Source organism: Helicoverpa armigera, chromosome 21, assembly GCF_030705265.1.
Source record: "Helicoverpa armigera isolate CAAS_96S chromosome 21, ASM3070526v1, whole genome shotgun sequence".
NCBI lineage: Eukaryota > Metazoa > Arthropoda > Insecta > Lepidoptera > Noctuidae > Helicoverpa > Helicoverpa armigera.
In genome coordinates this window covers 8,233,826-8,256,322 of record NC_087140.1, presented here as the reverse complement: position 1 = coordinate 8,256,322, position 22,497 = coordinate 8,233,826, and the positions used below count along the sequence as shown (strand labels likewise).

General features: G+C 38.4%; 2 protein-coding genes across 3 annotated transcripts; one reads left to right on the top strand and one right to left on the bottom strand.

Moving 5' to 3' along the window:
* The first annotated feature begins 856 nt into the window (after nucleotides 1-856).
* Nucleotides 857-9,287, top strand: LOC110379284 (serine/arginine repetitive matrix protein 5). 2 transcript variants are annotated; one of them, XM_021338893.3, is made up of 14 exons: nucleotides 857-1,037; nucleotides 1,646-1,794; nucleotides 2,063-2,148; nucleotides 2,576-2,657; nucleotides 2,865-2,946; nucleotides 3,237-3,408; nucleotides 3,821-4,046; nucleotides 4,303-4,543; nucleotides 4,874-5,069; nucleotides 5,445-5,586; nucleotides 6,316-7,110; nucleotides 7,232-7,281; nucleotides 8,608-8,671; nucleotides 9,177-9,287. In XM_021338893.3, exons 2-14 carry the CDS (start codon nucleotides 1,657-1,659, stop codon nucleotides 9,261-9,263), a joined length of 2,361 nt encoding a protein of 786 aa, XP_021194568.3. In that variant the 5' UTR covers nucleotides 857-1,037; nucleotides 1,646-1,656; the 3' UTR covers nucleotides 9,264-9,287. The 2 variants fall into 2 exon arrangements, with proteins under 2 accessions (XP_021194568.3, XP_021194567.3); XM_021338892.3 differs by having other exon boundaries at nucleotides 4,871-5,069.
* A 5,674-nt stretch (nucleotides 9,288-14,961) lies between these two features.
* On the bottom strand, nucleotides 14,962-21,764 carry LOC110379283 (vacuolar protein sorting-associated protein 16B). The gene is given in 12 exon segments (XM_064040086.1): nucleotides 14,962-15,193; nucleotides 16,394-16,519; nucleotides 17,473-17,628; nucleotides 17,985-18,074; nucleotides 18,640-18,776; nucleotides 19,222-19,372; nucleotides 19,458-19,485; nucleotides 19,765-19,901; nucleotides 20,255-20,333; nucleotides 20,335-20,443; nucleotides 21,147-21,294; nucleotides 21,606-21,764. Coding segments are annotated over 12 exon segments (1,251 nt in total). The 5' UTR covers nucleotides 21,675-21,764; the 3' UTR covers nucleotides 14,962-15,172.
* Nucleotides 21,765-22,497: the final 733 nt, after the last annotated feature.

The following is a 22,497-nucleotide window of genomic DNA, read 5'->3' as shown; positions in this document are numbered from 1 at the left end:
TGTATTTCAATGTAGGTAAAGCTGCATTTCAGTTTTTTTTTGTAATTGTCTTTATTATTTTCTGTAGTCATGTCAGCTACTTATCTGATTGTGTAATGGACTTTGGTCGTCAACCGTACATGCGTTTGCTACTGTAAAAACAACATGCAAAAGATTTGCTATCGCTAACAAAACAATTACTAAACAACTATGTTAAACAGAATACTTGAATTGCTCTTAACTCTGAGATCCTATTATCAAAACAAGGCTTAAAAACGCTCTTTGTAAGCCACTAGATATCTACTCGCCTCATTAAAAATATTTACAAACTCATTTTATTTTTCTATCTAGTCTTTTTTGACAAGAATTATTATTTCCACACTGATAAAAAATAATAAAACTAACAATGAAATAATTGCATTATACATAATACAAATATAATCTAGGCTAAGGTTAAGATGTAAATATATGAAAATAAATTATTATTTGTAATTCGAAATAAAAATATCAAGCAGAATGTTTTTTGTTTATTTTTTTATAAGAAAATCTGCCTATTAAGTACTTAATAGTGATTTGAACAATATTTTCACACACATCCACCTGCCGAGCCTTTTTCCCAACTGTGTTGGGGTCGGCTTCCAGTCTAACCGGATGTAGCTGAGTACCAGTGTTTTACAAGCAGCGACTGCCCTATCTGACCTCCTCAACCCAGTTACCCGGGCAACCCAATACCCTTTGGTGAGACTGGTGTCAGACTTACTGGCATCTGATTACCGGTTACGACTGCCAAGGATGTTCGATGCAGCAAGGATGTGCAAGATTTTGCAGTAGGACCTTCTTGAAGAGTAGTTATAAAACTCTTTGCAATCCTCCTCCGTCAGAGTGACAATGTGTCAGTTTTGTAGGACATGTAAACAGCCGTTAATCCTACCGCTGATATAATTTTGATATATTTTTACGTGAAAGTAATGTAGTATTGTCACATTTTTGTTATAATATATTGCGTTTTTATTTATATTATTATGTGCTATTGCAGTTTTATGTTTCTATAGTAAATGGTGAGTTTTATTTTGTGTTGTGTTGTAAGATATGTTGGCTGAGGAAACCTAGTTGATTGAGCCAGAATAAGGGTCTGATCAGGTCCTTTAATGATAAGAACATCTACCGAACATGTTGACGGATAAAACAGTTCCCATTTTAGTCTGTAACTGGTTCACTTAAACTTTTCGTTTAGCAAGGACACACCATAAGAGCCCAGAGTTAGTAATTAGCACAAGTTTTAGAGATCCACATATAAGTGATATTTATCAATGCCAAGGACTTTTTGTGCGCCATACCTATGTGCCTTACTGCTACTTAGATACAATGCCCTCTGGAGTCGTAGTTTCACTGATCATAAAGTCCTTCACCGGTCCCTCATTGCACCATGAGAACTCCAAAAACCTGAAAGAAAGAATCAATTCATATAAATTATTCCCAAGAGACTCATCTGCCTATCTTTTTTCCGACTATAGTGGGGTCGGCTTCCAGTTCAACTGGAAGCAGCTGAGTACCAGTGCTTTCATGGAGCAACTGTCTGTCTGACCAACAGGCAGACTGAACAGTGGTGATGGTCTTACCAGAGGTCCCAGTAGTCTTCAACAGTCTATACTCTTTCTATCCCCAGCTAAACCAATCATGTGCCGCTTGTTACTGCTGTGGGTGTTTCTGATAAGCCTGGTGGTGGCCATACCTGAGGAGCATCAGTATTGCGCCGTCAGATACCGAAGACTTTGCCAGGGGAAGGGAAGACATGTTGCTTGCCAGTTTCCTGATGTAAGCTTCACCTGTTATCCGTCCCGTGGGAACTACTTTACGTTACTGGCCTAACCAATAGCCAAGAGTAGACTTTAGAGCCTTAGAACCTTACCAAACTATAGAGACTGAACGTCGTCAGCTCTGTTGGCCCCCATTGGCAAAGATGCGAGACCCCCTATACGGGCCCTCTTAAGAATAGCCACTCTTGGTATAATGGTACCTAATCTATAACCGGTCATGCATGTAAATGTTGGTGTGCTTAGTGTGTAAATTATGATGATTTCAGTCGGGCCCCGGACCGTCCTGCGAGCGCTACACACAAATTAAATTTACAAATGATTTAAAGCACTTCATTACACATTACCTCAACAGGTTGGTAACTATTATTAAAGTTTCAGTACCTAGACTAAAAGATTTGCCCTGCCATTTTTTGTTTTTGCTATTTTGTCGCCATCATTACCATGTAGAACAATCCAGTGCCATATGCAGTTAAATCTGTTGATTATTCACCAGACTTGGTAAATGATACACCTATTGATTTCTGACACTTACGCGAATATTAGACATTTAAATAAAACTACTTTTACGGATTTTATCGCGGACGTTTCGGATCCTTTACAGATCCGTGACCATGGATGCTGTAAAGGATCCGAAACGTCGGGATTAAATAATATAATATAACCGCGATAAAATCCGTAAAAGTAGTTTTATTTAAATGATACACCTAACTAATGATTTATGATCGTATAGAGATAAGTAGGTACCTATCTTACTGCTTATATGCTTTTGAATTTGTCAGACGTCGCCAACGCATCGCTGCCGGCAATGAAAGAGTCCGCGGTGGCGTGCACCTACCAAAACCTCAAGTTATGATGCTAGTGGTAAGTCAATCATTATTCAACATTAGTAGAATTTCGTCTCTTTCAGAGTTAGCCTCGTAGGCCAAACTTTGATTGGAAGTGTTACACGTCCCAGCTTAATAGGTTTTTAAGCTTAGGTTCAGGCGTTCGTTGGGCATTGTGAGGCACAGTTAGACTATTATTTTTAATTATTGTATAGCGTGATGTTCATAAAAGTTCGTGTTACAGGAATGGGATCGAGAGCTAGCTGTTTTAGCGCAAAGGCTAGCTGACCAGTGTCACTTCGTCCATGACGATTGTAGAGCCACAGGTACAATACCAATTATTTAATTTTAGTAACAGATATAAACTCTATTGCAGCGAAGATAGGCAGCATTTATTCCATATCTTAAACTGGGCTCACCAACACTCTTGCCCAGCGCGGTGAGTATGGTCAAATGCCCCCTAACTAAAAATAAACTATTTCAAGGCCTTGGTCCAACAGTGGCCGTCTTTTGACTGACTATAACCCATATTTTTTTAATCTATTACCCGCATTTTCCCACAAAGGAATGAAACAGAAACTCCTTAAGAAATCTAAAGCCTCCTTTTATCTTCCAGTCCGCTACCCATACGCGGGTCAGACTGTAGGCGAGGTCCGATGGCGCCGCTCCAGCGAGTCTGACGAGCTGAGCGCGCAACGGGCGATACGCCGCGTGCTCGACGCGTGGTGGGGAGAGAGGAGGCGGGTTCAGCCCAAACAGCTGACTGCGCCTTTTAGACTTACTGCCAAGTAATTTTGTAGTTTAACTCTGTAGTTGTAATCGTATTCAAGCGTTATCCCAACTGTAATAAGGTCGACTTCCAGACTAACCAGAGTCGGACAGATAACAGTGTTTTACATAGACCGACTGCCTGTCTGCCAACTAAATTACCCTTGTAATCTAATATCTATTGGTGAGACTGTTTGTCAGACTTTCTGGATTTTCACTACCCGATAAACGGGGCCCACAACTTAACGTGCCTATCGAAATACGGAGGCCACCCATCCACAGAACGAGCGACGGCACTAAGCGTTGCTTAACCTTCTGATCGATCGACTTTATTTTATACCCGTATTTCCTGAGATTTTAATTCCATCACCAGCAGTACATATTTATCTACTTCCACAGCAAACATCTACCTTTTATCCAAATACTTTGCAGAGGAACAGTATGGGGCCACTTCAGCCAACTAGCTGTATGGAATCTCCAAGCGGTCGGTTGTGGGGCCGTCCGTCACGGGGCTCACCAGTCGCGTCTACTCCTCGTGTGTGACTTCTCTCACACCAATATGCTGGGCCAGAGAACTCTGGTGTCAGGGTCCTTAGCACCCTGTCCTATTCACACGCAAAGAAGGCCTAGGACAGCATACCCTTTGCTTTGTGCACCGGTAATTTCGTACCCTTACTGTATATAGAAATAGTAAAAAAACTGATATTTAGATGGGTTTGGTCATCATCATCTGACGACCTTTTTCCCAACTATGTTGGGGTCGGCTTCCACTCTAACCAGATGAAGTTAACACACGCACATGGGTGGGTATTTTGCTTTGGTACATGCGCGAGTCGCTAGACCCGCATATCATGCGCAAACTACTTGCACCGTGTAGATGCACCCTTGATGACTCCATTCCAACTCCATTCTAGGTACGTCATCCTGTACCCGCGGAACCTGAAGAAATGGAACTCGAAGACAATTATGATGACGAGAATGAAGATGTGGAGGAGATAGCTGACATAGCAGAAGTAGGGGATGCCCCAACGCAAACCCCCTGGTCGCAACCCAGGACTGAAAGAAGACCAAAGTCCAAAAGTTCGAAAAAGAAATCTACAACAATCAGAGAGTTTCCTGCAGAGACTAGGAAGCTTGATACTAAAGTATTTAGAGGTACGATAATCTTAGAGTCCTAAAAATTCGTGCCTCGTCTTTCGTAAAGAAATATATACAATTTTACTGATAAATTAAGCATTAAATGTAACACCATATACCTACATCTAATGCCAAATTTGATTCGGTAAAGATAGCCTAAGACTAAGACAGCCAAAGTTCAAGCCAATATCGAATAAGTACTGAAGTACCTACATCTCTATACGTTCTTATTGAACTAGCCATTTCAAAGGCCCCTCATCTCATTTTAAGCCCATTCTAAAACTGTAATTGAGTCTATTTAAATGTAGCCCTATTACGTAATTACATTCCCTTCCCTTCTTATAGTAGCATATCAAACAAGTTCTACGCCATCAAAGGATTCAATAGTCCAGAAGTTAGACCGTGAGTTGGAGCAGAAATCTCGAAATAAAGTGAACGTCAATGTGAATTTCAAACAAGCTCACGCCACGTTTGACAGTAACCAGTTTGACACCCTCGTGAGGAGTGACTGGAGGACTAGGAAGAGGAACTTTGGGCAATGGCGGTCAGTATGAAAGCACTCTAATTCCACTAAAATGGCGTGGAGAAGCAAGAGACAAGCAATAGATTTGATCAGGAATACCTACTACCGAATGGGTCAGACTGAGTAACAGAATTCCATTGGTTGTTTAATGTCTTCTCCGATCTGCTCCACTTTGGTGAAGTCTGGGTCTTGTAGCACTGCTGGGAAATGGGGCTCTTTTTTCTCTCTTTTTATGAGGCACTTTTGACTACTCGAGTCCTGCTTGCCTTGCTATAACTTGGTAAATATCCTTGACGTCGATCACATTGGAAATATTTTTCAAAGAAAAAGAAATCTTTCTTCATAGATTTCTTTCTTAGTAGCGAATTTACAGAACTATGCTTTTACATTTTTCAGTCAAAGCCATGAAAATGCAGAGAACTTAGAAGAAGTGATACCTTTAACAGTTCCACACACTGATACGGAAACTCTTGAACCGACGATAGCTGAAGTGTATCGCCCCACAATGAGGGAGATGGAAATGGAAAATGAAAGGACTGTACGTCGATTCTATAAAATTCGAACAACAACTCGCATCTCACTTCACTTTTCACTTCGCTATTCACTCTCACTTGACATTCGGTTCAAATCTCATACTTTATCTGTCAAAATCTCTAGTTTAATTTAGTTCAACTCGCAAACACGCTCGAAAGTGTAGCGCTAGTGTAGTAACTCACGGCGGATTCAGATGTGAAGTTTAGAGTGAAGCTTATAGAATCACACTGCAGAGCATGTTAGTAAAGATTAGCATTTGTCAACTTCATCCTAAGTATTCTTAAGGATTATTTTTATAGTCATCAGACTTTTTATGGTCCCACTGCAGGCCACAGGCCTCTTCTCATACAAAGATCGTCACCATATTTGCACAAAACCGATTAAAAACTTCGAAGTCGTTGTTGATGTTTTCCTTCACGTTTCCTCAGTTATTGGTTTCCAAGATATAGGTAGTCATCGAAGAGCACGTTAATGTCGGCCCTGCGCCTGATCTCTTTCCGGTAGTGTCGGATTGCCGTCCCCTTGCCGGCTATGAGAGTGAATTAATCGAGAGTGCACCTGTGTCTGCGCAAATGCTTGTGCACTGTAATATGTCCTACGCAACTGGCTGATCTCTTTATATGAAAACAGCCGCCGTGGCCGACAATCGGCTAGTACGCATTTAGTAAAGATTACTGCCAATGAACATCTCATGGTTTTCCTATTTCAATTAATTTATTGTTTGATGTTACAGATACCGCGCACTGTGGTAGAAATTTATCGGCCCACCATCAGTGAAGACGCCACTGAACGCGAACGCGAACGTGAACAGGAACGCGATCATGATCCTGAGACCGTACAGGAACGTGAAAATGAACCCATATCAGAACCTGAACCCGTTCAAGAGCATGAACCCGTACACGAGCCTGAAGGCGAATCTGTAATCGAACGTGAACGCGAACGCGAACCCGCACACGAACGTGTACCCGTACACGGAAGGGAACGTGGACGATTACCGGAACAAGAACGGGAACGTCAACCTGCTCATGATCGGGAGCGTGGACGAGTACCGGAAAGTGAACCCGTCCACGATCGGGAGCGTGGACGAGTGCCGGAAAGTGAACCAGTCCGCGATCGGGAGCGTGGACGAATGCCAGAACGTGAACCTGTCCACGATCGGGAGCGTGGACGAGTGCCGGAACGTGAACCCGTCCACGATCGGGAGATTGGACGAGTATCAGAACAAGGACGTGGACGACTACCCGACCAAGAACGGGAACCCGTACGCGAACGTGGACGAATACCGGAACCAGAACGTGAGCGTGAAACCGTCCACGATAGAGTGCGTGGACGAGTCCCCGAACCGGAACGTGAACCCGTCCACGATCGGGAGCGTGGTCGAGTTCCGGAACAAGAACGTGAAAGTGAACCCGTACACGAAAGTGAACCCGTTCACGATCGGGAGCGTGGTCGAGTTCCAGAACAAGAACGCGAACCCGATCAGGAGCATGAACAAGAAACTGAACGGGAACACGAAACTGAACATGACGTAAGTATAGATTTTCTATTACACGACAGTGTGTGAGCAGCCTTGCTAAGGGGGTAGCCGGTTTGAGGAGGTCAGATAGCCTCTATGTACAGAGGCTTATAAATTTCGTTTTTTTTTTCAGGAAACCAATTTCCGTCCCCGGTGGAGACAGACCAGGTTAAGGCCACAACGGTAAGATTTTTCAAGACACCTAATTATTTTTGAAGAATTTGGTTTCCGTACCTGTTGTCTATTCCCTCTGGTTACAACCACGTCCCAAGGAGACTTCTTCTTTCTAAAGTTATACCTAGACGATTTCTACATTTATATTGACTGAGTAGTTTTGGTGCAGTTATTTTGCCATTTTATTATAATTTAAGTACTTACTATTATTTATTTATTGCAAAAATGTATACAGTTACAGAAATGCATCCTTATCCTAGGTATACATTACCCTGTTAGGGCGCAGCAAATTAACTTAAAACTATCTCAACACAACATATATATACTGTTTAATTCTTAACTTACATCTAAAGGGATAATATAGTTATTTATTTACATTACAATTGTGACTTAATAATTAAATACATACATAAATATGTATATATATATATATACACTCTTTTGCAAAAAAACGGGCACCTATGCGAAATCTTAGTTTTAAGGACTTTACGTGTATTTCAAAGGGTTTTAATGATTGCAGTATGTTTCTAGCACCAATAGGATTAGCCAAGCATGCGTGAGAGTGTATTCTAAATTTGAATTTTGTACAATTACTAAGAAATTGGTTAAACCTTGTTTTGTACTGATTGCTGGCAGAAAGTTCGTCGGTGTTTTGAAAAGTTTTGAAGTGATTTTCAGAAAAATGATAATGCAGTTTTAATTAGTGATTAATGTACCTTTCGGTTAGATCAAAACATTTTTGAAAAACTATGCGTATTTGATAAAATGTTCACCTGCTCTGTATGGACTACACTGATGATTGATGGCAATGTTAAGAGTTTCGGTATTTTAGTGTAAGCGTTCTATTGTTTAGATATTTTACCCACTTATTTTAAAATATCGCTTTATCATAAATAAACACTATTGAGAGGAGTATCAGTACCTTGGGCTGCGACAAAACCAATTTAAAGTAAGCAGTGCCGATTACAACTCGTCTCCTATCGGACTTTGACATTTTTAAAAGTCTTGAAATTCTACAAAATACAGAAAATAGCGCATATACTGTGAGCACGAGGTCTTAAGGTCTCGTAATCACTGATTTTAAACAACCTCGTATCTTGGGAAACTCCGTAGACCTCTGAAGATCAGATGTAGTTATTTATCACTTTAAGTCTCTATCTTCTAGGTATTTGGTTAGGTTGTGGTTGGTAGCTTTAATTAATCACTGGACTGTCACTGCCTTATTGTTGTTAACTTTACAGTTATCAATAAAAAGATTTTCTCAAATACTAAGGACTGGTAGCTAGTTCTAAAGATTGTTTTAAAAATCTTCTATTGAAATCATTTTTTTCTCAGGCCGGGTGCAAACGCTCTTCTGTCGTTCTCATCCACCAGCAAACCTCCTAAAAAAGAATTAATCGTAAGTCGAATTTATTATTTACCTAGGTAGGCATAGAGAGATCTTTATAAAAATAATTTGTCCTCACTCAAGTAGATATTAGGTATCCGCTTAGAGATACAATATGGGGAACGGAGCGGAGAAGTTTAGCGAAAAATAAATATGACCGGTTGCCCGGGTAAACTGGGTTGAAGGGGTCAGATACGCAGTCGCTCCTTGTAAAACACTGGTACTCAGCTGAATCCAGTTAGACTGGAAGCCGACCCCAACATAGTTGCGATAAGGCTAGGCAGGTAATGGTGGAATATGACTGTACCACATAAGAATAAAGACGCCTAAAACCTGACCGACTAACCATTACATGCAGAAATGTCCATTAAAGTTAAAACTTCTTTAAATCTATTGCTCACCTACTCTTTCTTTGTCAACAAGATAAAAAGTGTTAGCAATAGTAATTTAATGAAGCTTTACTTTTAATGGGTCTTTCTGCTACCGACGGTAAAAGCTTACCCATTTTTTGTTACAGGCATCACTAAATTTAGACAAAGAGGATATCGACCAGTTATTTCGTGACACTGGCTTCAACGTTAACTGGAGAAAGCATACCACGTGATTTACAATATACACACATTTTTTTAACTATTTCGTTTTATTGTAGTTTGTTATGACCAGAAGTGATGATTGAGTAGACCAGAAGAAACATCACAATACGTCATACCTACTGTTGGAATTTCGCTTTTGGCCCGGTTGTTCGAAGCTTGGTTACGTCAAGGTTAGGGTTAAATTCTAGTTACAGTAAAAATAACAGGGTTTAAATTCAAAAAGCGTTGTTCAACGTAAAAATTTCATAATAAAAATGTCAAATTAACCGTGGTCAAAATTGACATCGGTCAAATTTTAACTTTAACTTTACCGTGACGTACGAACAACCGGGCCTTAGGGAATATCATCAAATGATCCCTCACGCTGTGGGTTACCAGCGTGAGAGAGTGTCAGACTCTTACTGACAAAAACCCCCTTCATAAGCTCTTTATGTACCAGGGCGACGGTAACTCCTTCGAACAATCCCGCAGCCCCCGGCAGGTGGAATTTCTCCTCAAAAATACTTTCGTTGGACATATCCACCTCCACTCCAAAATGTTTTGCCATATCCAGCCACTAAGGAAGTTTTCCTAGTCTGCAGATTATCGATAGGTAAATAGTCATGAGATTTAAGACTTACCTGCTCTGGTACAAGAAGGGATCTAGAAAGCACAAGGGTAGATTTTACTATTTTAGTGAGTAAGAGAGTCCTTTCTGCTTGACCCAGAGCGGAAAGGATCGTTTGGAGACATTACTTAAAATACTTTAAAACCTCATTACACAATAACTGATTTGATCTATGCCAAGAGTCTACAATAGTCTTTGAATTTCTATCAGCTGTCAACATTCCAAAATTATTATTCTTGTAGACAGCTGATTTTTAATCTACTTTATTCATTAAATTCCCAAAGTACATTGCTATATACTCAATTAAATTTATGCATACCATTAAAACCTTTATTAATTAAATTTATCAACAGTTTAAATTTTAAAATCATGACGTGAGAGCTTACTGTGCAATTAAGATATATATTTTTACGTCGAATAGGTGCTTCAACAACAGTTGTTGTTAGCAGTTATGAGTTGTTGTTGCTAGCAGTGATGAACTGTTGTTGGCAGTGATGTGTTGTTGTTGTTGTAGCGGTAATAATGCATGTTGTCGTTTCTTACGTTGCATCTGTTGCATCTGGCTTTGCATCTGGTGTCTACACTTGTGCGGTTTTGATGATGTTTGTGAAGACTGTGATAGCGACTAGGTGCACATGAACTCTAATAAGTGCCAATAAACACAAAATGACTGCAAAAGTATACACACAGAGACCTTTGCCACATTCATATTTTTGGGACAGAAGAAAAGACTTTAGAAATGATTTTTCGGGACAAATCTCTCGGTGACAATGAGTGTTTTTTTACCGACTTCCCAGAAAAGGAAGCTCTCAATTTGACCGTGTATTTTCGTGGTGTTAATTGTATAAAATGTTTTTCTTCCTGAAAGTGTTTTTTTTTCTAGTAGATATACCTACATACCTATTGTGTAATAATGGTGCAAGAAGAATAACCACCTTGGACAGCAAAAATATTATTTTCATGAAAATCCCCAAATATACAACTACCTAGGCAGCTTCTGTTAGCGGTGTCATTCGCTTCTTGAGATAGGTACTACTTTCTACACCCGGATAAAAAGTAGCTTACATGTTGTAATGATGCCAAGTGTTATCGAAATCCATTGAGTAGTTTAAGTGCGAAAGAATAATAAACACACACACTTCCTTACAAATGCGTTTATAATATGAGATGTTCCTTCTTGTGCTGCGGGATTGTTCGAAAGAGTTACCGCGGCCCTGGTACATAAAAGGCCTACGACGGAACACGACGGTTTTAGTCAGTAGGAGTCTGACTCCCTCACCGCTGCTAATCCACAGCGGGACTCATTTGATGATTTTTGACGTTGTTAAAAAAAAGATGTTCCTTCTCAGGTGATATAATAAAACCAGATATCAACAAAATAAAATAATTTATTGAATGATCAATCATCAATGCCCTTCACACCACAGCAATAACATTTCCAACAGGTGCAATTACATTCAATACCACACAAATGAAACGCATATGCAAAGCATGTAAAACAGAAGATGCATCTAAGACTTCCGCAGAAATTGCAACAGCACATCAAAATTATCCCATAGACGTGAAGATTGCATTACGGAGCAAAATCCTTGGATCACCGTTGTGGTAGGAGACTGGTAACTCTGGTTTTGAAGGAATCATTTGTAGACTGGCTGAAATATGATGAATTGGAGAATAATATTTGGGTAATAAGCCCCAGCGTGTTGTTTTGGTGTATTTCTGTCAATGTCAATTGTCACACCTTTTTAAACAATGCTTAGTAGGGGTCAGAAATTGAAGAAGTTGTTAAAACTTTTTAATGCAATGGACTTCTTTGATTTGCTAAGACATTGATTAAAAGTAGAGCGAGTCCCCAGTGCTCCAGAAATCACTTATTTTCTCACACATGCGAGTGGCAATATGCTAGAGTTAGGTAGGTACCTACGGATGTTCTGTGTAAGTTTACTTGCTTATTGGGCAATTTATATAATACTACTTATTTATATACTTAATACTATTAGACATGTTAGAATAATTAATAACAATTTTACTATGAGCTAGGTATCATAATGGTAAAACCCAAGGCATTAATAAAATAAATAGGCAGTGTTACTGTTTACAATTTTCCCAATATGGTAACTCATAATTGAAATACCTATTGTGACGATCCGAAATTGGGATAACCCAAGCCACTTAGGTACGTCAGTATTAATATTATAGACTCATAAGTACCTAAGTCTGTCTGTCTGTCTGATAACAAATTGAACCAATTTTGATGAAAGGGATAGTCTTGTCATCTCAAGTGCTACCTACCTAATTTCATGCTTGCTACGGAAAGACTTTCCTTAGCAATAGCAACTGTTTTACTAGATCCTGTCACCAAATATAATTACAATAAATATGTATTTTAGCTATCTATTCCGGCAAAAGATGTATTAGTCAGAAATGCAGATACATATCTACCTATTTACTAGGAAAAGGAAATTCATAACCTAAGTACGTAGCTTACCTGTCTGTTATCATATTTACCTAGTTCACAAGATAATACTGATAAGTGAACAAAATTACGTAATGGTTAGATACTAGCACAAACAAATGAATGCGTCACCAGGTATCGTTTTCAAGTGATTCTACAATACATAAAATGTTCGTAACGAATGAATATTGTCTGAGTCAGTTGATCACTGCACAGGTGAACTGTTGTTCTGTGCAAAATAGGTCTAACAAAACTGTGCAAAATTGCCGAATATTGGGGAGTGAGAACTGTGCAGAATATACCAAATATTTTTAGTATTTTTTGGACGTTTTCTGAAGATAATTTTGTGGTAAAAAATGTGTTGTTCGTGCAGCTGTGACTGTGGTTCTTGTGGCAAGATTTTGAGATGTCTCCTATGTGTGACGTGCTTCGTCTTCCTGTTGAGAATGTGTGGCGTTGAAGTGGACGAAGGCTGTTGCTGTGGCGAAGATTCACAATAGTACCTACTTACCTCTATTTATCTGTAATTAAATGTTTAAGTTTTACTGTTTATTTTGGTTTTATTTTATCTTACTTGTGGGGGATCTATTTTATGATAAGGGGCGATATTTTTTTATAATGCAGTGTTATGAAGAAGCCTACGCCCAATTTACCTAATTATATAGTTCATAAAGCATTGTTCCTATTTAATATTCTCAAGACAGCTCTTTGATTATAGATATAGGAAAGCAAACTTGATAACAGATAGGTACACTAAGACCTAACTTACTTAAACAATTGAATCTTACTTTCGTTGAAGGCCGTGTGTATGTACCCACCTAAGTAGGTACTTTATTTGCGACGAGTTCAAAGACATCAGTTTCCTCAATGTTTTCCTTATCCTAACATAACAGACTTTAGAGTAGTCAGGTGCGGTGACTGCGGACAGCGGTGATAATATTTGTTAATTTACGATGTAAGTATTTAAATTACCTTTTTTTGTGTGGGCTGAGGAACATTAGTTAGTTAAATGATTTAATTCATTACTATGCTTAACTATGAAGGCTATTAAGTACCTACATTCTATTGTTATCAACTTGTTGAATGATAATTTAATTGCTTACTTAGGTAAAAAGTTAGGTAACTGTTGGAGGTAGAATCGGGCTTCGCCCCAGCCTGGGAATGAAATTAATCAATTTATGATTGTAATAACTTTTGTTACTAATTTGGGGAAATTAATTACATGGTTACTTAGAAGTCTCATATTTAAATAGGTATAATACCTACATACTTTCTTATTTCTTACCTACCTTTATGTTTTCAAGTATTTTATATATCTGCATCGTACCTAACTACCAAAGTCCCAATATCTATCTGTCTATCGATTTCCTATTATGATGCGTAGGTACCTATAGATAGGTCAGATACCTTATCTGATAACTGCTGTAGCAATCTAGGCCGGTACTTATATAAAATATAGCTAATAGTCAAAAGTATGTCATTGACTATCGTTATGCCTGTTTCGCATCTCTGACCTCGAGTGGCTGGCTATGGTCCAGTGGTTACAAACGTTAGGCTATCCTTACTTATCTAATTTTATAGATATTATGCGAAAAATGGGATGAGAGGGGAAGAGGAAAAGAAACTGGAGAAAGAAGGGATCATTACGTTACGCTTTCATGCTTAAACGGTTATGTGCCTAGCCCTTTTCCAACTATGTTTGGGCTTTCAGACTAACCAAATGCAGCAGGGTAGGTAGGAAGCAGTGTTTTACTGGACTGACTCGCTGTGTGAGCTTCGCATCCCAGTTACCCTGACATTCCTGATTACCCGTAGACGGCTTTCTGACTGTCAAAGATGAACAAAAGACTCGTCATGACAAGATAGTCACCCATCCACAAACAGACCTCGCCAAGTGTTGCTTAACCTTGCGGCTGTTAGGCCGAAGCTCCTTATCACTCTAGTCACGTAAATAAATAAAACACAAAAATGATTCACTAACAAAAATGGAAATCAACATTGAAGCATTTTCCTTTATCTTATGACTCATGGAGAGTGACACACTGTATTGACACTTAAGTATGTGAACGCCATAGGGTCGATTTTATCTGTATGTATTTTGTTTGAGTTCGGCCTGTGTTGTTAATTTGTCACAGGGTTTTGCGAAGGTGATTCACTATAGCCCTAAAGATACGTACAAATGTTATAAACTCGCCGATTCCAGCGGTTTTTCCTGTTCTGAGAGAACTACCTCTTTAGCCTTCCTGGATAAATGGCTTTTTCCGACGTTAAAATCATCAATGACCCTCCCGCTGTGGGTTAGCAGCGGTGAGGGAGTGTCAGACTCTTACTGACTAAAAACCGTCGTGTTCCGTCATAGGCCTTTTATGTACCAGGGCCGCGGTATCTCTTTCGAACAACCCGCAGCCCCGGCTGGATAAATGGCTTGCTTTAAGAATATGGATAGGGACAGGCCTGGGTTCATCCTCAAGATTAAGATTTGGTATAGATCACAGTCGATGGTACCTTATATTAAATGGTTTGAGGTTTTAAAGCAAACAAAAGATTAAAATTGTATTTCCTTTATTTTAGGTGTATTTTGAGTGAATATTTTTCATATAAATATGTATAATATTTGTAGTAAATAACTAAGTATACTATTGAAATAAATTCATAAGTAGTCTCATAATTAGTTCAATCATAACAACTAAAATAAGCGTAGGTATATACGTTTTTACATTTACAACTTGGAGTAAATTCTTCAATATTTAATCTTATAAACTAAGAAATATTATAGGTACCAGTTTATACAAATAGATACAAAAACTTAAAATACAGTCATGTTTCTTCTCTTCGGCGCGATGAGATTCACTTTACTGCTAATTCTTCCATTTTATTGACTGAAACAAAGAAAAACAATTTAAGAAATACATGACTCATACACAAAACAATTTATTAATTAAAATACTTTGAAAATCAACCACGAAATGAGTACTAATCGGTAAATTAATCGATCTACAAGTTACTCAGTTACATTTGATTACAAATCTGCTAACGCTATTTGGGTGAAGGTAAGAAACGTTATTTGATATTTACCAAACTTAATAAGATATGAGGCGTGGTCTTATCATTCACGGTAATAAATGTACTGCAAAGATAATTTTTCGATGTCTTTGTTTAACTCCGTTTTTTTTTTTACAATAAGACAAAATATGATGCTTGAAAGATGAAATGACAAAAAGTGTATGGTATATGAAGAGTGACATAAAATAGAAGCTAAAAAAACTTGTTTACAAAAAAAATCGCTGTATGTACTTCCCAGTATAATCATACACACCAATGACTGCATTTCGGATGGCATGTTAAACTGTAGGTCCCGGCTGTCATTGAACATCCTTGGCAGTCGCTACGGGTAGTCAGAAGCTAGTAAGTCTGACACCAGTCTAACCGAGGGTATTGGGTTGTCTGGGTAACTGGGTTGAGGGGTCAGATAGGGCAGTCGCTCCTTGTAGAGCACTGGTACTCAGGTACATCCGGTTAGACTGGAAGCCGACCCCAACATAGTTTGGGAAAAGGTTCGGAGGATGAGGATATGCGAAAAAGGTCCGGGTTGGGGTTCAGATAGGGCAGTCGCCTTTGCAGTGGGTTAGACTGGAAGCCGGCCCCAACATAGATGGGAAAAAGGCTCGGAGGATGATGACGGAGGATGATTGCATTGACCTCAACTGGCAACAGGGAACAGGTTTAGATAAACATATGTGATGTAATAAGGGTCGCAACTCGCAGGGTGTTAGGAAAGGGGCTGCGGGATTGTTTTTAAAGAGTTACCGCGGCCCTGGTACATACATATATTGATATGGATAACGTTATGTATTAGTTTATAAGTATTGTTATGTACTTTATATGTGTATTTGTATTTTATGGGCCCTTTGCCTGAAATAGAAGAATAAATAAATAAAAAATAATTAAGAAGGGACATGGTGGCCATAGTGGGTTTTAAAGTCAAAATTAGAGTGAGAGTCTGAAACTCCCTCACGCTGCACCCACAGCGGGAGGTCATTTGATGATTTCCCATAAAAAAGGGTGATAATAAGACTCACGTTATCTCTAAGAGTGTTGTCAGCCAGTATATACTCCTCGGACTGGGGACTGAGCGTCATCTTGTAGTTGGTGAGCGCTGCACGATCCTTCTGCTTCGCTAGAGTTTCTATTACTACTGAGTGGATCTGGGAACAATAGAATAAAATCATGTATACATATTTTTTTATATATTCCTTTATTTGACACATAATCGGCATCGGGAACATGGTCTGTTTTCTGCCGTTAGAACTTAAATTACCTACTACATACATAGTATTCAGATAAAGTAGATTTTACTTTCCTTAATTTTTTTTTCAGTTTTGCAGTGAAGGACAATGCTAGTAATGTGACGTTTAACAAAGACCTGAAATGGCTTATACTTACTAATGTTATAAATGTGAACGCAACTAATGTAACTATAGGTCTGTGCGCTTTTATGCCAAAATCACTGAACAGAGCCTGGTAGGAAAGTACATAGGATACCTGTTCGATCCGTGTTCAAAAAGTAATTACCTGGGAAACACCTAGTAGTCTATAATTGAAAACAGAAATAACTTTACCACATTTTCTTTGTTTTCTTTGACATATTTACCTTATAAATATGCGCGAGGCGCAGTCGGTCGTCGCTGCTGGCTACTCTGTTGACACAAGTAGCGAGTAGCTGCGTGCTCCCGCGCAGCTCGTGAAGCCGCGCTACTAGCGACTCTATGGGGATGTTCGACGATACTGTTGTACGTACATCAGGGACTAACGAGGCAACGGGCAAACCGATGACGATGAAATTTGGTGGGGATGTAGCTTAGAAATTGGAGAAGGATGTGGGGTACTTTTTATCCGGCTGCGGGAAGTTGTTTCTACTGGAAGCGAGTGGAACCACGGGGAACACTTAACAGACCATAACTCGAGAACTGCTGAACTGCTGAACTGCTGAACTGCTGAACTGTGGGGTGGTAGTCTAGTACTGCTAGAAGGATTTAAGATACTTCTTATCCGGCTGCGGGAAGTAGTTACCTCAGAGCGTGAGTTAAATCATGGGACACCTAAAAGTCTATATTTCATATTAAAAAACATATAGAAATTAAAAATGACAGCTATTTACCTTATAAATATGCGCGAGGCGGAGTCGGTCGTCGCTGCTGGCTACTCTGTTGACACAAGTAGCGAGTAGCTGCGTGCTCCCGCGCAGCTCGTGAAGCCGCGCTACTAGCGACTCTATGGGGATGTTCGACGATACTGTGGTGCGGCCGAACCAGTCCTGTAAATGTGAAAATCATATAAAATAGAAAATAGAAGACCTACAAAGGGAGAGTTGCACCATGTATTTGTTTTCTATACTACTACATTTAACAAATTATTTACACGTATTATCTAAAATAAAATTTATTAAAATAATAACAAAAAAAAAAACAAAAATCATTTATTCAAAATAGGCTGATAAACAGCACTTTTCGAACGTCAGGATAACATGAGACAGCCCCAAAACCCTTCACCACTGCCTATGAGGTATTACTATGTGTTGACAAATAATACCATGTTATCACCAGAAGTGTACTTGCAGCAAATTGCTCAAAATTAAATAGAGCAACAACGCACCATTAATTAATGACTTACTTTTTTAGTAAACAGAGATTCTACAATATCCCATTTCCCGGCTTTGGCGTGAACATTCAGAACTACCCAGTCGTATTGTAGGGGAGTTATCTGTAACAATAACAATTGAAATATAATGAAAGAAAACAGTACGGAAACGAGAGAATTTAGAACGTTATTTTCCCGCATTAAAAATTATGTATTAGTCTAAATTAAGTTACAATTGTCTCTTCCAGACCACGGAACTATAGAGTCCCAGATTTTTGGTAGGCGAACGTGGGGCCGAAGCCAACACGCTGAAGCCCTTTTGAGACAACATTAATGGAGTGGTGACACAAAACCATTATTGGGGGTAAACATTATTATTAAGATTTTTAGTACTGTACTAATTTGCGCATTATTATATTTATACACTCACTGTTGTTTATGTAATGTAAATTTTATTATTTGGTAGAGGTATGATAAAATCTTTTTTGCACTGATTTTGTGATTTGTGAAGTACCTGTATTAACTTCTGTCTTTCATAGTAAGATTCGTCAACCAATTTAAACTACTTACCTAAATGCAAACCCAAACTATGACTTAATTATGAATATTAAAAAATTGTCTGCAACAATTTATGAGCATAACATGAAACTATATATATCATTATATTTAATATCTGATTGATTGTTACCTGATGTCTTTGGCAAAGCGTGAGAGGTGACATCGCGTTCCCCGCGCCCTCGTGCCAATGGTGACTACAATTATGTGCAAGCCACTGTATCACTGATGTGTACTTCAAGTCTGGTTTGTTTATGTGTTTCTGCCATTCTGAAATATTATAATTTTAGTCAAATTTTACTTGGATAAAAAATCTATACTTCTGCTTCTATTATTAGAATCTAGGTATGTTAATATAATCTATAGGTACTAATATAATAAAGAGGCAACAATTATTTGTTTGTACTAAAGGCTCCGAAACCAAGAACCTATTTGATAAATTCTTTTACATTTAGGAAGTACATAGAGTACTTTTTTGTTTGTATGCTACAGGATCCAGGACTACTGAATCGATTTGGCAAATTCTTTCACTGTTAGAAAACAAGCTATTCCCAAATAGCATAGGCTATATTTTGTCCAGGCATTGGAAAACGTTCACCCGAGACGTTGGTGAAACCGCGGAAAACAACTATTATTGTAGTATATACATACTTACATAGTTTTGGAGTAATACCTAACACAAAATCCCAAAAAAAAAATAATGAGAATTACATACCCAACAACTTGATATAATCCGCGACCATTTTAGCCTGATGTTGGTCAACTCCGGGTTGGTTGAAATGGTTGGCCAACAAATTGGACAACTTTCTGAATAGCACATCTATATTGTTGCCTTGAGTCTTCACTGCATGTTGGAACTGGTACATCTAGAATAAAAAATATAGGTAAGAAATTGAGTCTGGATTTTTGCCTGGAAAATTGGTAGAATGCTTGCTTTTGGTGGATACTTACAGCTGCCTCTGGACTTCTGCCCAACATTCTGAAATTCAAGAAATAAGGGAAAGTTAAAAACATTTGATAGGTACCTACATATTTTTATCACGGACAAAGACTCATTATGATGATTTAATATTAACCTTATTATCATCAATGAAAGACATAATTTTATTAGTGTGACTTTGTAAACAAGAAAGGATAAACCTATTTGAGGCAATAACTACTGTAGGATCCAAATAAGAAGAAAAATAATATGGACAGACAGCATTGTAATCTGGACATATTTACATGTATGTATTTTTTTACTATATAATTTACATACGTGAGCAAATCAGTGAGTTCAGTAATTTTCCCTTCATTTTGTAAGAAGGCAATGTAGTGGTTTAATGCAACTGGTCTTGATGATAGCAGCTCATATACTAGCTTCTTATTTAATGTTTGTATTAGGAAAAGCACCACCTGAAAATAAAATAAGGAACTTTTTAGCAATAAATATTGCCTTACAAAAGTTGTGTCGTTTCATAAGAGCCTGCAAAGCCTATTTGAAAAAAAAAACAATTTGATTTTGATTGATTGATTTTTATTTTGAAAATAAAAACAATTTGTGCGTGTATTTGGAACTAAGGCAATCAGGGATTTTGATCGCTTTATTTTGAAATAATTTTTTTTTCAACTGATATTGGATTGCATACTCATCTTAATATCTACATATCACGAAAACAGGAATTATTTCAGCTTCCCCAGTAATCCTTCTTAGATAAAGAATTATTCAAATCGGTTTAGTAGCTTTGGAGCGTTCAGACAAATCTTACAGTAAGCACAGCATTCCCATCTCCGATAGCCAACGCTCCATCAAGCAGCTCAGTCTTACTCTTCATGCTGCGATGCACGTAAGGAACAGCTTCTACCCAGCGTCAGTCTCTTGAGAGTCATGGCTACCGTCTCCACTGGTTCCAGCTTTGTTTCCTTTGATGGGTCCTTGCCGGATTGTGCTAGGAGGACTGGAATGGTAAGGAAGTATCATTTAGTGTCAAAAGTGACATCATCCTCCGAGCCTTAACCCCAACTATGTTGGGGTCGGCTTCCAGTCTAACTGGATGTAGCTGAGTACCAGTGCTTTACAAGGAGCGATGCCCTATCTGACCCCCTCAACCCAGTTACCCGGGCAATCCAATAACCCTTGGTTAGACTGGTGTCAGTCTTACTGGCTTCTGTTAATGACATATAAGGTACACTAAAAGACCTTGGTGAAAGTTTCTATTTCAAACTTCATAACCATTTTATTGCTGAAAACTACTGTTCGAGTTAACCTGTGTCCCAAGGGAACTACTAATTGAATGTGAAAGTAACTATGTCTGTCACCCTCTAATGCTAAAACTAGTGAAACAATTTAAATAAAATTAGGTACACAGACAAGACACAAGCCTACGAAGAGACTTAGGTTAATTTCCATCAACAGGCAGTAGCTTTCTTGGGACGCAAGAATAACCAACCATTTCATGACCCTTGAGTTTGTTTCGGCGTTTCTTCGCAGAGATCAGTCAGTTAGGAAAAGCTGACCGCAGCGTTCTTAAAATGACATGTAAAAGTGATGTAATGTCCAACTTGCAAAATAAACTATTTCATTTCATTTCCATGGGAAAAAGCTAGTTCTTAAAAGTAGGTATTTCATCAAAATCTATTCAGCAGTTTTTATTTACTTACTGAGATCTAAAACTTTAGATGACACCAGGCTGTTGAGAGGGACGGCAGCTGACTTGACAGTGGTGATGTTCACATTGCTAAAGATGCTTTCTTCCTTCTGTCCCGGGTAAGAATTCTGACCAATGGCCAGAATCTCTTGCGTAGATAACTGGAATTAAAATAATAGCGATTTCGAAATAGTCATTGTAGTTTAAGATTTGTACTAGCTTCTGCTTGTGTTTTACCTGAGATTCAATGGAGCTGTGATGTTGAAATATAAATATTGTTTTGAAGCTATAAACGATCAGCAAACTAAGGCATAATAGAACATTCCTATAAAAAGTTCGATCCACTTATTGAATTATTTTGAAACTATCATTCGTAGAGCATTTTTATCTTCTACAGTATAAAATAATAATCAGAAAACTACAAGTTTCTAAACTGGGTTACAAAAATTCTTAGCATAAAGTTTTTACTTACAACATCATCATCAAAACTAAAAGCTTTGGCCTTTGTTTCACTGGTATTCCAATAGTCATCGTCTTCCATTGTTTTTTAATTATATTCTCGATTTATTTCTATCCAGTAATAAATAAACACAGTGGTTTTGATTTGTTTCTCTGTCAAACTGTCAAGTCAAAAATGGTGACATTGACACATTTGCCGTTTGCGTTTCGTTGCATCATTTCTGATATTCATGTTGCATAAAACATAAGTATCTGACATTTATGCATTAAATTACATAAACCAAACTTGTTCATTTTTGGATGCATTTGTCTAGCTAGTATTATTTATTTTAGTTAGATACAACTTTGAATGCCATGAACGTAAACTCACCAATACTATTGCATCCTCTGGTGGAATAATGTTTCCAGTAATAGGGCAATAAAAATGAGAACCAAAAGTTATAAAAACATTTAATATCACAGTTTATATACTCCCTTATATACTTTCCCTAAAAATCCCTTATGTACTATCTCTTCCCTATGTATCTACTACTATCCCTATGTACTTATTCCCTCCACTCCCTTACGTACCTATTCCTTTAATATTTCCCTATGTACTCCTTATCTTCGGCTGGACCTAACTACTGCCCAACATCTTTTGAATCTCCAACAAACTCTTCCCTTTAGTATCAGGTACAAAAACAACTCTAAAGAAGAAGGCTATTGCGCAAGCGCCCGCATATATCCAGAAAATGGCTGCAGGGCCAATGGCGGCCAGCTTGTAACCAAATGTAGTAGATACCATGAAACCGAACAACCAGCCAACAGTCATTGTAAAGGTTGAAGCGAAACTTCTGCAATCGTCTGTGAACATCTCCCCGATCAACGTGCTGGGAATTATGCCGAAACCTGGGAAAAGAATAAGT